This window comes from Ctenocephalides felis, unplaced genomic scaffold (assembly GCF_003426905.1).
Source record: "Ctenocephalides felis isolate EL2017-DRISC unplaced genomic scaffold, ASM342690v1 CF-g0.4_SCAFFOLD_01492, whole genome shotgun sequence".
In the NCBI taxonomy this organism is placed as follows: domain Eukaryota; kingdom Metazoa; phylum Arthropoda; class Insecta; order Siphonaptera; family Pulicidae; genus Ctenocephalides; species Ctenocephalides felis.
In genome coordinates this window covers 3,797,624-3,811,918 of record NW_020537646.1, presented here as the reverse complement: position 1 = coordinate 3,811,918, position 14,295 = coordinate 3,797,624, and the positions used below count along the sequence as shown (strand labels likewise).

The following is a 14,295-nucleotide window of genomic DNA, read 5'->3' as shown; positions in this document are numbered from 1 at the left end:
AAATTATTGCTGATTTACATTATTTTAAAAAAGAAGATTTACCACATTCAAGTTACAACATATCACTAATAATCATCTCAATGTGACATTTAAAGAATGGAATGTTCGAAACAACTTAACTAAATTTTAACTCGCCACATGCCATGAAACGCATTTATGTATAAATGAATACATATATCTGATTGACATGTGTATCCATTTATAATCATATATAGACATAGACAAATTTAAATATGTATGTGTCGAATAGTTAAATTAATCTTTATATAAAAAAACTACGGCTTCTTTGTAGAAGTGAAATTTGTGTAAAAAAACGTGTGAGAAAATGTCATCATATCAAGCGACCCACCGTCTTGATTATTCGAGGACGTCACTGCCAAATTTTTGTATATAAAGTGAATATTTACAACATCTTCATCAGAACTAATCACCGGTTCAAGGAATAACCCAACTTGCCAAAATGAAAATGGTGAGATAAATTGAAATATAATATAATTGTAATAGTCAATAAAATAACAATTTGTGAACAATTAGTGATGGATATTTTTTATAAAGAAGTGTTGCACGGATTAATTGGTAGTTCATTAATTAGTGTTGAGAATGCAGTGTGATGCTCTTGGAATTTTAATGAAGAAAAATGTTTGAAATGCCAAAATCTTTTATAATTTCAAATTAGTGCTAAAATTGAGATGCCACGAACTTCATTGCAATCATTTAACAGAATCCCGGAATTTTGCTACTTAAATTTCACGACTTCAATTGTTATCAATATTTCACTGTATGCATTTTTTTTAATATAAAATATTCATAACGTTTTTGTTTACAAAGTCACTAATTGTTTAATTATTTGGTCAATGTTAAACTATGCGTTAAATTCTGACTAAGGAAAGACCGTCATGATCCGTTTTCTTTGATATTTACTACTGGTATACCTCGATGTCTCCAATTGGTCCAAAAAATGCTGTTTTTGGATTTAAAAATGAAGCAACCTGTTTAAATTTTATACTAAATTAGTACTAAAATAAAATTTTCAAATAATTTCAGTCGATTATTATTATTTCCAGATCATTGTCCTCGCCGCCCTCGTGGCCCTCGTCGCTTCAGCCCCCCAACACGGCAAAGACGCCACCGTAACCCGTTACGAATTCGACAATTTGGGCACAGATGGATACAAATTCGCAGTTGACACCAGCGATGGAACCAGCCGTCAAGAACAAGCCGAACTTAAGAATGTTGGAACCGAAAATGAAGCCCTCAGTGTCCGTGGATCATACACCTTCGTAGGAGATGATGGTCAACAATACACTGTCAACTTTGTTGCCGATGAGAACGGTTACCAAGCAGAAGGTGCTCATTTACCAAAGGCTTAAGAAAATTGATGAACTGATACTGGAGGACAACCAATGATGCATTTACTTAATTTAGTTACTTTGGATCGAAAATGAAATTTTATTGTTTTTTTACTGTTATAAGTAAATTTGAGTGATATATTTTAGAAAATATATAAATTTCTCAGAGTGCCATAAAGAATATAGAATTTTTAATTTATTCACTTGTTTTACTATTTTTTTTTTAACCATTTCAGGAATATTTAACACTACAGTCGTAATTAAATTATTATAATTACACAGTGGTAATTATTAATTAATTATAATTATTTTCTGTATTTCATAACAAAAGTCGTATTAACAACATCATTCAGAATCAAAATACAAAAGCAAAGACATTATTTCAAAGCTCTATTATATAGATCATATAGTAATTTTTTGTATATAGGTTTGGATTTTCAAACAACATGCATAACAAATAAAAAAATACAAATATTTTTATACGGCTCTATAATGAACCTAAAACAAACTAGTGGGGCGCATGGCATCGTGCCTTAAGGCCAATTGCTGGAACTTCCCGTACCAAAAATTATTATTTTTTTAAAAACGATTTACATTTTTGAAAAAATTTTACTTCGAAAAAAATTAGATTTTTGATAAACTATGAATTTGACAAAAAATTACTTTTTTTTTGAAAAAAAAATTGTATTCGAACACACACGCACACAGATTTACATCCATTTACATTTTACATACATTTACAGACATTACATCCATTTTTTCTAAGGTATGCCTGAAACGTAAAGATATATAACAATTTTCATTTTCGATTTTTTTGCGAATACTATAACTTGCTCTACGGTCTACGGGAAGTTAAAAATGAATAAATTTATTTTTTTAAAGATTACTTCAATAACAATTATTTTACTCAAACAATACTTTAATTTTCTATATTTGCAATAATTAATTTAGTCATAAACAATGATGAAATGTAAATTTATATTGTTCTAAGATCTACATCAATTTGTTCTATCTATTATTAATATTTAAAATCGAAATTCTAGTTATTTTATCAAAATGTTGATAGAAGAGTTAATTCATAAATTTAAATCAACATCACAAAGAAATATTTAGCTTCAAGATTATTTTATCCGAATTATTTGTATTGGTAATTTTCCCATAAAAATATACGATATGATACTCTAGTTAAATTAAAAAATACAAATATACCATAACCTTCAGAAAATTAATTTCACATTGATAAAAAAAACCTTGAACATTATTTCTAAAAATCAGAAAATCCTACTTTTGCTGGAGCTTTTCGAAGCTTTTTCTGAGAAATGCATTATTTACTGTACTAAATATAAATTATTCTAATTTGATCAAATCATATTTAAAAATTCATGGTATGTTATTTGGGTTTTTATAATTATAGTTCAATCAGGATTTATATTTACATTGATGTTAATGAGAAACTATTAATATTGTATAGTCTAGATTATTTTTTCAAATGAACGAATTTTTACTGACCCTTTTGACTATAAATATATTTGCTTCAAATATAAACAAAAACTAAATTCTGTTGCGTATATTATATTTATACGTTTTTTTAAATTTATGCCTACAGCACATAAAACTATAGATTTAAAATGCAAAAATTAATTTTGAATAGATTGCAAAAATCGCGTGCAAGCTATTACCTAGATTTTATTCTGTATCTATCTTAATGCCAACAGGTGATGTCACTATCATATTTCGGTATATAAATCACATGCTTATAGTATCTTTATCACAGTACATCTTTAGAACTCATCAGGTTCACGTATAATCCACAAATCAAAATGAAAATGGTAAGAATTATTAATAGTAAGAAAATGAAATTATTTTTTTGGATATTGAAGAAAAAGAAAATAAACGAATTAGAAAAATTATTGCACTATATATTTTAATTATCTACTTTCAGATCATTGTCGTCGCCGCCCTCGTGGCCCTCGTAGCTTCAGCCCCCCAACACGGCAAAGACGCCACCGTAACCCGTTACGAATTCGACAATTTGGGAACAGATGGCTACAAATTTGCAGTTGACACCAGCGATGGAACCAGCCGTCAAGAACAAGCCGAACTTAAGAATGTTGGAACCGAAAACGAAGCCCTCAGTGTTCGTGGATCATACACCTTCGTAGGAGATGATGGTCAACAATACACTGTCAACTTTGTTGCCGATGAGAACGGTTACCAAGCAGAAGGTGCTCATTTACCAAGGGCTTAAGAAAATACGAACTGCTGATTAATTTTCCTTTAGATAATTCGATTTAAGACAAAGACTTTATTATAGAACCCAACCCCTTGCTCTTATGAATAATTGTAAATATTATTTTGAGGTGCCATAAATAATATAGTACTTATAAAATTATACATTTGTTTTAATTTGTAAAACTTTTGGATGTAATCGAATGTTGTAATTTTAACATATTAACTGCTGCGCACGCATATGTTACGGGAGACCGTCGTCAATATCAAGGCGTCGAACGCAACAGGTGCGTTTGCATTCCTTGCATTTTCTTGTAGCGTTTTTAGTAAAATGTATAAGGGTAATTATTTCAAACAAAAATAGTTCTATTTATCCTATTTCGGCTAAATTATTCTTTTCAATTTCTAGATAACATAACCATATATGGTTTTGTTTAATATTTAACGAATAAAAAATTTAGCACAAGGGGATGTATAAACAAAACATGAACAAGCCAGTAAATGTGTTAAATAACTTAATAACATTTACCAAATTTACATTTATATTTTTAGATTTAGGTTTAATTTTTTATTTTGTATTATCCTCAATAATTTTGTATTTTAAATTATAGTTTGGATTGATAAAAAAAATAAAATAATATATATATATATATTTATATATAAATATATATATATATATATATATATATATATAAGTCTAAAGATGTAATTCATTATATTACTGTTATCAGTAATTTATACATACGTTTATTTAGAAAAATTTAATTCTAATTTTAATAATATTGGTCACAAATGTATCCTAAAGATTTATTTGTTCAACTATTTAATTGATTTAATGATTTGTTTAATTATTTGTTTTCTAAATTTGTAAATTACTATGTGGTATATTTCCCTCAATAATTACCAATTAAACACTATATGTTTTATATTATTGCCATCTATAAACATATTTCATGGACGTAATGTATAATATTATTCATAAAATTGTGATATAATGTAGTAATAAATTTTAGTAATTTGTAAATGTGTTAAATATCTAATAAATGAAACTGATGTTTGATCATTTATTTCATAGTTTAATGCTTATCATAAAATTTCAGACTTTGCAGTAATGACTATTGCAAATTAAGGAAAAATGAGTATATAATTTTTAGATTATTTATGAATGTAAATAAAGAAGACATTATTTTAGTGTAACTACGATATAAAATAATTGCAGAAGGTGACATATTTTGACAAATTTAAATTTTGAGTATGTGTTACAATTTATCAAATATGAACACAATCTAATAATATTATACGCAAGTAAAAACGTTATTAATTAGAAAAGAAGCATTAGTTCTCACACATTTCTTAGCCGAATCGAACCAATATTTTTTTGCAATTTTTTAAAGCAAACATAGTGCATAATTTTGTAACCATTCGGAAAAAAATAAATTATTCTAAATATGTAAAAATCACTTAAGTGGTTATATACAGTTAGAAGGCCGAAAAAGTGCATTTTAAAAAAAATCTGTATATGTAGTTTGTATTTTATATTCAACCCTCAAAATGACAACAAGGACAAATTGTTAAAAATAATACTTCATTCAAAAAAACACAAATAAAAAGAACATTAGAAGGATGTCGTGATTTCTGCAAACATTTTACTGCATCGCGTATTTTTCTTAGAAATGCTTTTCCAAGAATTAATTTTTACAGGATGCATCTCTTTTGGTATACAATTTTTTAATTAAATAATTTCTTTCAACATGGAAAATCTGTATTTGAAATAAAATATCAAAGTCAAGTCTATCCAACAGGACGTTATAGAATAGTAAATATAGGAAAATTGCTCTTTCATAAGGAGACCGGAAAATCTTTGAAGAAAAGCTCACAAGCAAGTTTTTAAACACATAGTTAATTAATTTCAATTATTAAACAGTTTCATAAATATTTAAATTTTTGCTTAAATATTGCGATAAATTGGATTAATATGAGTGCACCATAAGTATAAATAGAATCAGTGTCACTAGTATTATTCCTCAGGGTTACCAAAGCAATTGCAGCCACGTTGATTTATTTAAAAATTTCAAAATTAATTTGCATGGAGTTATCTAGATTTATTAGCTTATATATAAAAAGTGTAAATATTAAGTGACGGTTGCATGCCACTCGAGGTCGTCACCATCAAAAATTAGTATATAAACCAACATTCACGACATCTTCATCACAGTTAAACTTTAGAACTCATCTCAGGTTCACGGAATAATCAAATTATCAAAATGAAAATGGTGAGATAATTGAAACATGAAACGATTTATTGGATTTTGGATTATGAACAACCATGGAATGGGTGAAGTGTGAAGTTGTGAAATTAGAGTGATTGGATTTATTTACTTGTTTTAATACTTTTATGCATAAATCAAGGATTTGGATATCTTGACTAATTGTGAAAGTGAAATTTAGTTTTTTCATATAATTTTGGCACAGTGTGTTGATGAATTTCAATAAAATGATTAATCAACTGATTATTTCTAGATCATTGTCCTCGCCGCCCTCGTGGCCCTTGTCGCTTCAGCCCCCCAACACGGCAAGGACGCCACCGTAACCCGTTACGAATTCGACAATTTGGGAACAGATGGCTACAAATTCGCAGTTGACACCAGTGATGGAACCAGTCGTCAAGAACAAGCTGAACTTAAGAATGTTGGAACCGAAAACGAAGCCCTCAGTGTCCGTGGATCATACACCTTTGTAGGAGATGATGGCCAACAATACACCGTCAACTTCGTCGCCGATGAGAACGGTTACCGTGCCGAAGGTGCTCATTTGCCCCAAGCCTAAGACAACTAATCAATCGTACCAAACTGATGCATTTAGTTAATTTTAATCAAGACATTAGAGACTATTGAAAAAGTGACCTTATAGATTTTATTACTGTTATAAGTAACATCTTTAAGTACAAAAATAAAGTGCCATTAGATAATAAAATAAAAAAAATATTTTATGAAGAATAAGTAATTTTTCGTTATTCTTAATATTATGATGTAAATAATGTTAAGCAATAATAAATACAATTGCAATTAAATATGTCTTTATAAAATTATTTATAAAAAAATTGCTCAATTTTATTTCAGTGTAGTGAAAGTCACGAACGTGACTCATCTTCGTCATTTATTACAATGTGTGTTCATGTGTACATTACCTATCAGACACATTGTCTGGTAACATGTAGTACATTTTTTTTAAAAAATAGTTTATAATAGTTATTAATGACTTAAGCACGTTTGTATAAGCTCAAATTTAAAAAAAACTACCACAAAGTATGAGTTTTACAAACCACAAAAAAAAATTCTGTTTATCCCTTATTTTAGTTAAAACATTCAGCCACTTATTCGATTTATATACCAATACAAAAAAAATAAAAAAAAATTTAAAAAATATTAAAAAAAAGAAAATAAAAAAAAATACATGACGTTCGAAGTATTATGATATGATTCTTGTTTCATATCCAATTTCTTTGTCTATATTTGCATACTTTTTTTCGCAAAGATGTGATCAATTCCTGAAGAACCATTCCTATGTCTCATTATTTATATTAAGTTCCGAACACCTAACAATTGAAGTTTTATGCTCAAAATTATTCTCTTCTACATCCATTATCAATCACATCATCATACGAATTTTTTTCAACTAGTTCATAAAATATCACATCTGAAATACCTTTTATAATTGGAATAGTTATATAGAATAAATCAAACATTTTCATCAAGTTTTAATGGTCGACTATAATTCTGAGAATGTTAATGATATTTTTAAGTATAAAGATATAGAATGAATTGAAGCGAAATCGAAACTACACATAATTAGGAATCTACTGAAATTAATAATTAACTCAATATTAATAGTTTCAAATTAGTTTGTAAATGCAACTAGCTGTAAGTGGAATTCTGTCTTAAGGCAATTAAAGCATCGTGCTTTGAGGCAAATTGCTGGAACTTCCCGCAATTCAAAATTCGAGTAATTAAAAATAATCAATAATAATAATCAATAAAAGTTGATCAATGATTTGAAACTTTTAACAGAATTTTGAACCATATCAAATTATTGAATCTTAAATCATTTATTTTGAAATATTTTGGGAATTCTGAACTTTTGTTCAAAGCAATCGAACTGCTTTAACTGCATAAAGACGAAATATTGAAGCGCGTAAGCGCCGCGTCGCCGTCCAACGCGTAAACATTGGTACGGAACCCATAGGAATGTAAACGAAATTTATACTTATTGTTAAAATCTCTATAAAATATCTAATTATTTGATGTGCATATGCCTAATGTTTATTTTGGACCGCCAAATGGCTCATTTTTTTTACTTTTTCCTCCATATCTCCGAAGTCGTTACACCTGCCTTTCCAAAAATTTGAACAGTTCTTCACTCAGTTAATACAAATGTCTATTGAATTATTCAAATCGGACGCTCCGTTCTCTTAAAAACTGAGTTACCGTTTTCGGCACTTTTTGCCCCGTATCTTCGGAACGGCTATACGTGCCTCTGCCAAAAACTAATTAGCACGTCTCCTTATCAATACAAATCGAATGTCTTTTGATTTATTTAAATTGCTTCATCCGTGTTCCCGAAATAGTCGACGAAAATTTGTATCCGCACACACATACATCCATTTTTTCTAAGGTATGCCAAAATATTCAGAAACCTCTAAAACGTCAAGATATATGAAAATTTTCATTTTCGATTTTTTTGCGATTACTATAACTTACCCTACGGGAAGTTAAAAATGTAAGAGCAATGGAAAAATTAATGATATGTCATTTTATATGAAGCATTACATATTGCTGATATTTTAATGATATGCCATGAATAAAGCACTATGCATTGCTAACATTTAGATCAGAGTTTCTATGATAATTTACGTCTCATATAATTTCTTTATCACTATATATTTATAACAAGTCAATTTACAAGTCAAGATGAACAATATGAAATATTTTACCCCGATTATATAACAGTAGGCATTTCATAATTTATTTAAATTACCCAAATGTTAATAAATTCGCTTTCGTTACCCAGATCTAATTTTTGTGTCAGTGGTTACTCATGTCAAGTATAAATGTTAAGTATCCAGAGACGATGGATTCGATTGATGACGCCATTGACAAAGATTTGTATATAAATGGCAGATTTGTTGGATATTCATCACAGTTTATCTTTACAACTCATCTCCGATACACGGAAAAAAACCTAATATCAAAATGAAAATGGTAAGAAGAAGTTTCGTTATTGTTTGAGTACTTTCTAAATGGAATTAGTTGATTATAAGAATAATTATTTGAACAAAACAATTTTTCTAATAAAAACGAGAATTAACTCTATTAGATCAATGTGTAGATATTCAATGGACAATAATTTGGTGTAAAGAATTTCACCACCACAAGTCTCGCAGCACTTAAATTTTTCGAATTTGCTTCACTGTCAAATGGTTGTTTTAGAAGTATATTGTTTTCCATAATGATTTCAATAAAAACATTTATTTCCAGATCATTGTCCTCGCCGCCCTCGTGGCCCTCGTCGCTTCAGCCCCCCAACATGGCAAAGACGCCACCGTAACCCGTTACGAATTCGACAATTTGGGAACAGATGGATACAAATTCGCAGTTGACACCAGTGATGGAACCAGTCGCCAAGAACAAGCTGAACTTAAGAATGCTGGAACCGAAAATGAAGCCCTCAGTGTCCGTGGATCATACACCTTTGTAGGAGATGATGGTCAACATTACACCGTCAACTTTGTCGCCGATGAGAACGGTTACCGTGCCGAAGGTGCTCATTTACCAAGAGCTTAAGAAAATACGAACTGCTGATCTATTTGAACTTAGACAATCCAATTTCAAATAAAGACTTTATTATAGAAACATGCTCATTACTTTTATGAGTAATCGAGTTATTGTAAATATTATTTCAATGTGCCATAAAAAATATAGTATACTATAAAATTATACATTTGTTTCATTTTGCAATTTGCTGGATATAATTTATTATTATAATTATAACCACAATGGTCATATTCACCAACGTGGATTCATTGTTGGAACGTAAAAATGATTTAGAGAAATTTAGAAGGAATAGTTATAAAATGAAGATTCTGGAAAAAATATTGAATAATTTTATATGAAAAAAATTATGAATGATAAATATCAAAGCCGACGTAAAATATTGTCAATTTTTTATAACAACTTTTTATAAAGATAATTAAACATTCATGATGTTTTTATTTTTTATATAAAAAGGGTTTATAATAATTATATTTATTATTAAATATAAAATTTCGGTGTGGCGGACATAACTCATAGGTAGCATGATCAAAGTATGTAAAAATTGAAGATAAAGAAGATGGATTCAGAAGAAAGAAAAGTCGGTAAAATTGATATAAAAGTAAAAGGAAGTAAATAATGTCTTGATTTAGAATTTGAAATGTTGAATTAAATTACTTAATTGAATTGACTTAATTAGAATTTGTATTGTTGATTTAAAATTGCATAGAAAGTTAAGTAAGAAAATGAATTTAAAAAAAAATAATGAATAAAAAATGTGAAATCTTGTAGGTGGCTAAATGCTCTATGTAAGCGAGGCCAATAAAAAAAATAAAATAAAAAAAAAATCGGTTTCTTAATAAACGCCCAATTTTTAAACCAGGTCGTTTTACTGATTGCCCTACGATATTTATAATTGATTGGATACATTAAATGTTCCTGGAGTAATGAATAAAACTAAAATTTTGTAAAGGACAACATAAACTTATAACTTTTCCGTATAGAGATCAAATAAATAAATTAATAAATAATTAATTTAAAAAATGATAATTTGTGTATTGAATGTCCTATTACCTATTTATACAAGTTGATGATTCTGTTTTAAGGCAGTTTTTTTGTTTAAAGAACTGATGTTCCTTATTTAAATAGGCGCAGATACAAAAATAATAAAAAAATTATAAATATTTATATTAGAAATTTGCATAATAGTCAAATAATGTTTATTAATATGCAAAGATGAACCAGAAATGTCTTGAAAAATGTGCTATTGCAATTTTTCAATAAAATTTCACTAGATTGTAGAAGTTTCTCAATCATTTTGAGAAAATTTATATACAGACTAAAAATCGCAATCACTAAAATTGTACTATTAAAATAGAATATAAGGGACTATTAAAATAAAATATAAGGGCTAAAAGTTTCACAAAAAATTAATAATAAATATAAATGTGTATTTGAAAAAAGTGTCGAGCTAATTTTACTATGGAAAAAAATGAAAACTAAATAAAACTTTAGAAATTTAGATTTGAATACATATTAATCAAGGTTTTCAAAATAGTGCATCTTTGACAAATATATGAAAACTGATCGAATTTTATTGAGACTGGTTTATATAAATAAATAATAACTATCTTAAGCTGTTATCAAAATAATAAAAATAAATTTTAAGTTGCATCAAGAATTAGTAATTATTTCTACACCAGTATCTTTTTTATAAAATGTCTAGTCGGTTAAAAAACGATCCCTCCAAATATCCAGTCAATGTTGAAATGAAACATTGGTTGAAGGACATATTTTTGTTTGGACCATTCTCTTATAAATCACTGATCAATCTGTATGTAAACACAAATTTAAAATTTATTCCAACAATTATATACAACTTTAGTGATTATTATTAACTTCCCGTAGGGTAAGTTATTGTAATGGGCCGAAAATCGGAATTGAAAATTTTTACATTTCTCGACGTTTTGAAGGTTTCTGAACGTTTTGGCATACCTCAGAAAAAATGGATGTGTGTGTGTGTGTGTGTGTGTGTATGTGTGTGTGTGTGTGTATGTGTGTGTGTGTGTGTATGTATGTGTGGATACAAATTTCCAGTCACGTTTTAGGGCGCACGGATCAACCGATTTGAATGGTTCAAAAAACATTCGATTCCTATTGATAGGGAAAAGAGCTGATTAGTTTTTGGCAAAGGCAGGTCCAGCCGTTTCGGAGATACGGAGCAAAGAGTGCGGAAAATAGAAATCGAATTTTTGAGAGAACGGAGTGTCCGATTTGAATGATCTAAAAAACATTCAATTAGTAATGATTGGGAAAAGTGTTTATTAGTTTTTGGCAAAGGCAGGCCCAGCCATTTCGAAGATACGGAGCTAAATATGTAAAAAATGGCAGTTTTTGAGAGAACTAAGCGTCCGATTTGAATGATTCAAAAAACTTTCTGCTTGTCTTAACAAAATAATTGATTTTGGAAAAAAAAATTTTGTTCCATTTTTTTTTTTTTTTTTTTTAGTTTTTTGTTGAAACAAATAATTTCAACTTTGCAATTCAGTTTATATAATTCTTATAAATATTAGACAATATTTATAATAATCTATTTGAAAACATTCAGTATTCCTTGAACATTTCGTTACGGTACGGGAAGTTCCAGCAATTTGCCTTAAGGCACGATGCCACCCACCCCACTAGTTATTAATTATATGTGAAAGTTATTTTCAAATTAGTGCACATGATGAAAATTGTGGTTCTATTAGTTGTAATCTTAGCAATTAATTGGAATTTTGTTTTTGGAGAAGAGTTGGGTGAGCTGTAATATATTCACAAGCCATATTGTAATAAAAAAAGTTTTTGATGACCATGTTATAACAGATATAGATATATTTTAGTGTTCTTTGAATTTATGTAATATATAATTTAAACAATATAATTCAGTGTTAAATAATAGTTCTAGATATTTTGCATCCGGGTGAAAAAAAAAAAAAATTTTATCCAAAAAAATATTTTCTGTTCATGTACGATGTATCTTTTGCACTATTTGCAAACTATTTTTAATATTATTGAACTTAAGGATTTTTGGGTTCAAGTATTAATAAAAATTGAATATTCTACAAAAATTATAGTTTTGAAAATTATAAGTATTCAAAGCTTATACAAATTTGGTAGAGAAACAAAATTTGAAGTTTTTTTAATTTAATAAAAAATTATCATCCAAATTTCTTCATAAGCTTATTTGAATAAATAATTGGAAATTCTTGATACATTTATTTAAAAAAATCAATTTATTTCAAGATGCTACGTATCAAACAAACAATACAACAAAATTTATGAGTTTTTATTTTATGCATAGTAATTTTAATTTCAAAAACCAAAATCCACCCATAGCATACCATTATTTTAACCCACAAAGATATCAATCCAAATTCAATCTCAATTATGTAAAAATATTCGAATCTTAACGTGGCAGACTGATTATGTTGAAATATCAATAAAATTAAACTGGCGATAAAGACAACTTATGTTGAAAAATTGAATAATTTCGTTTTCGATTGAAGATCAACGAGTAAGTGGCCATGAACTGAAAAATGTTAATAATATACCTACTTGAATTCATGATTTTGGTGCGCGAATTAGAAATTAATTCTAATGGATTTATAAAGATTATAAAGATCAGGTTGATAAAAAATTCCATGTGCGATTTTATGTAATCGAAATAAAATAATTTTTAATAATGAATTCTGATTAATATTTTTTTATTCCAGCTCCGTATCTAAAGGTATGTTCCAGAAACGACAAAGACCTAGCCCAATGCATAAAACGTGCAATTGATGGGTTGAAACCTATTTTTGTAAATGGAGATCCTTCAAGGGAGGTCCCTTCCTTAGAACCTCTTGATGTAGGCGATTTGCTGATTGGAAATTTTGCAGGAGGTGCTGCCGTTGGTATAAAAGTATCTGCCACAAATATTTTGGCACGAGGTGCTTCTAACTTCGATATAACAAAAATAAGGTACATAGTAACAAAAATTTAAAAAATATCCTTGATCTGTTTAATCATGAATCGTATAGTAATCTATTTAGTTGCAACAATGAATTTGAACTAAAAATTATATAGACCTTAAGGTGATGACACAAGTCTAGTGTCAGTTTTCTAGTTTAGTTCCCAAATTTTGTACATCTATATAAAAAACTTTACTCTTTTTTTTAACAATTGTAAAACTTTATTGCAGTGCCGATTTCGAAACATTGACCTTCAATTTTGAGGTATTTCTACCACATATAGAAGCTAAAGGTAACTACAACATCGATGGCAACATTTTGCTCTTACCTATTCGAGGAAATGGACCATTTACCGCAAATTTCTGTAAGTTGTGAAAATTACCAATAATAAATATGTGAAATTTGGTTCAACTTAACCCTTTCCGCTCGTAAAACGCAGCATTAACACGTATTTTGACGCCGGAGTGGCGGCATTCGAGTGGAAAGGGTAAAAACTATTTCATTTATATTTTTTAGCAAATTCTACTGGAAAAGCTTTGTTAACTGGTAAAACATTTGTACGAGATGGTAAAAATATACTTAATGCTGATAAAATGAATATTAAAATAAAATTGGGAAAAGGTAATATAGATCTGAGGAATCTTTTTGGAGGCGACAAAACTTTAGGTATATTTCAGAAACGAAATTCGAAATCTTTTTATAATTATATATCATTTACTGTTATTTAAATTTTAGGTGACATCATCAACCAAACAATAAACTCCAACATTGAGATTTTGAGTACTGAAATTGTACCACTTATTGAAAAAGCTTTATCCAAATTGTTCATCAGAATTGCAAACCAAATTATAGACAGATATACATTTGAACAATTGTATCCTGAATAATAAGACTAAAATAATAAAAAAAATTAGATTA

General features: G+C 28.3%; 4 protein-coding genes across 4 annotated transcripts; all 4 read left to right on the top strand.

Annotated features, from left to right (window-relative positions):
* Positions 1-3,169: 3,169 nt before the first annotated feature.
* LOC113370275 (endocuticle structural glycoprotein ABD-5-like) lies at positions 3,170-3,597 on the top strand. Its single transcript, XM_026610946.1, has 2 exons — positions 3,170-3,178; positions 3,292-3,597. The coding sequence occupies exons 1-2, from the start codon at positions 3,170-3,172 to the stop codon at positions 3,595-3,597; spliced, it is 315 nt and encodes a 104-aa protein (XP_026466731.1).
* A 2,245-nt stretch (positions 3,598-5,842) lies between these two features.
* LOC113370273 (endocuticle structural glycoprotein ABD-5-like) lies at positions 5,843-6,404 on the top strand. The gene is made up of 2 exons (XM_026610945.1): positions 5,843-5,851; positions 6,099-6,404. Exons 1-2 carry the CDS (start codon positions 5,843-5,845, stop codon positions 6,402-6,404), a joined length of 315 nt encoding a protein of 104 aa, XP_026466730.1.
* Positions 6,405-8,827: 2,423 nt separating this feature from the next.
* On the top strand, positions 8,828-9,418 carry LOC113369798 (endocuticle structural glycoprotein ABD-5-like). Its single transcript, XM_026610369.1, has 2 exons — positions 8,828-8,836; positions 9,113-9,418. Exons 1-2 carry the CDS (start codon positions 8,828-8,830, stop codon positions 9,416-9,418), a joined length of 315 nt encoding a protein of 104 aa, XP_026466154.1.
* Positions 9,419-9,965: 547 nt separating this feature from the next.
* LOC113370272 (protein takeout-like) lies at positions 9,966-14,264 on the top strand. The gene is made up of 5 exons (XM_026610944.1): positions 9,966-10,017; positions 13,141-13,387; positions 13,608-13,741; positions 13,978-14,043; positions 14,113-14,264. The coding sequence occupies exons 1-5, from the start codon at positions 9,966-9,968 to the stop codon at positions 14,262-14,264; spliced, it is 651 nt and encodes a 216-aa protein (XP_026466729.1).
* The last annotated feature ends 31 nt before the right edge of the window (positions 14,265-14,295 follow it).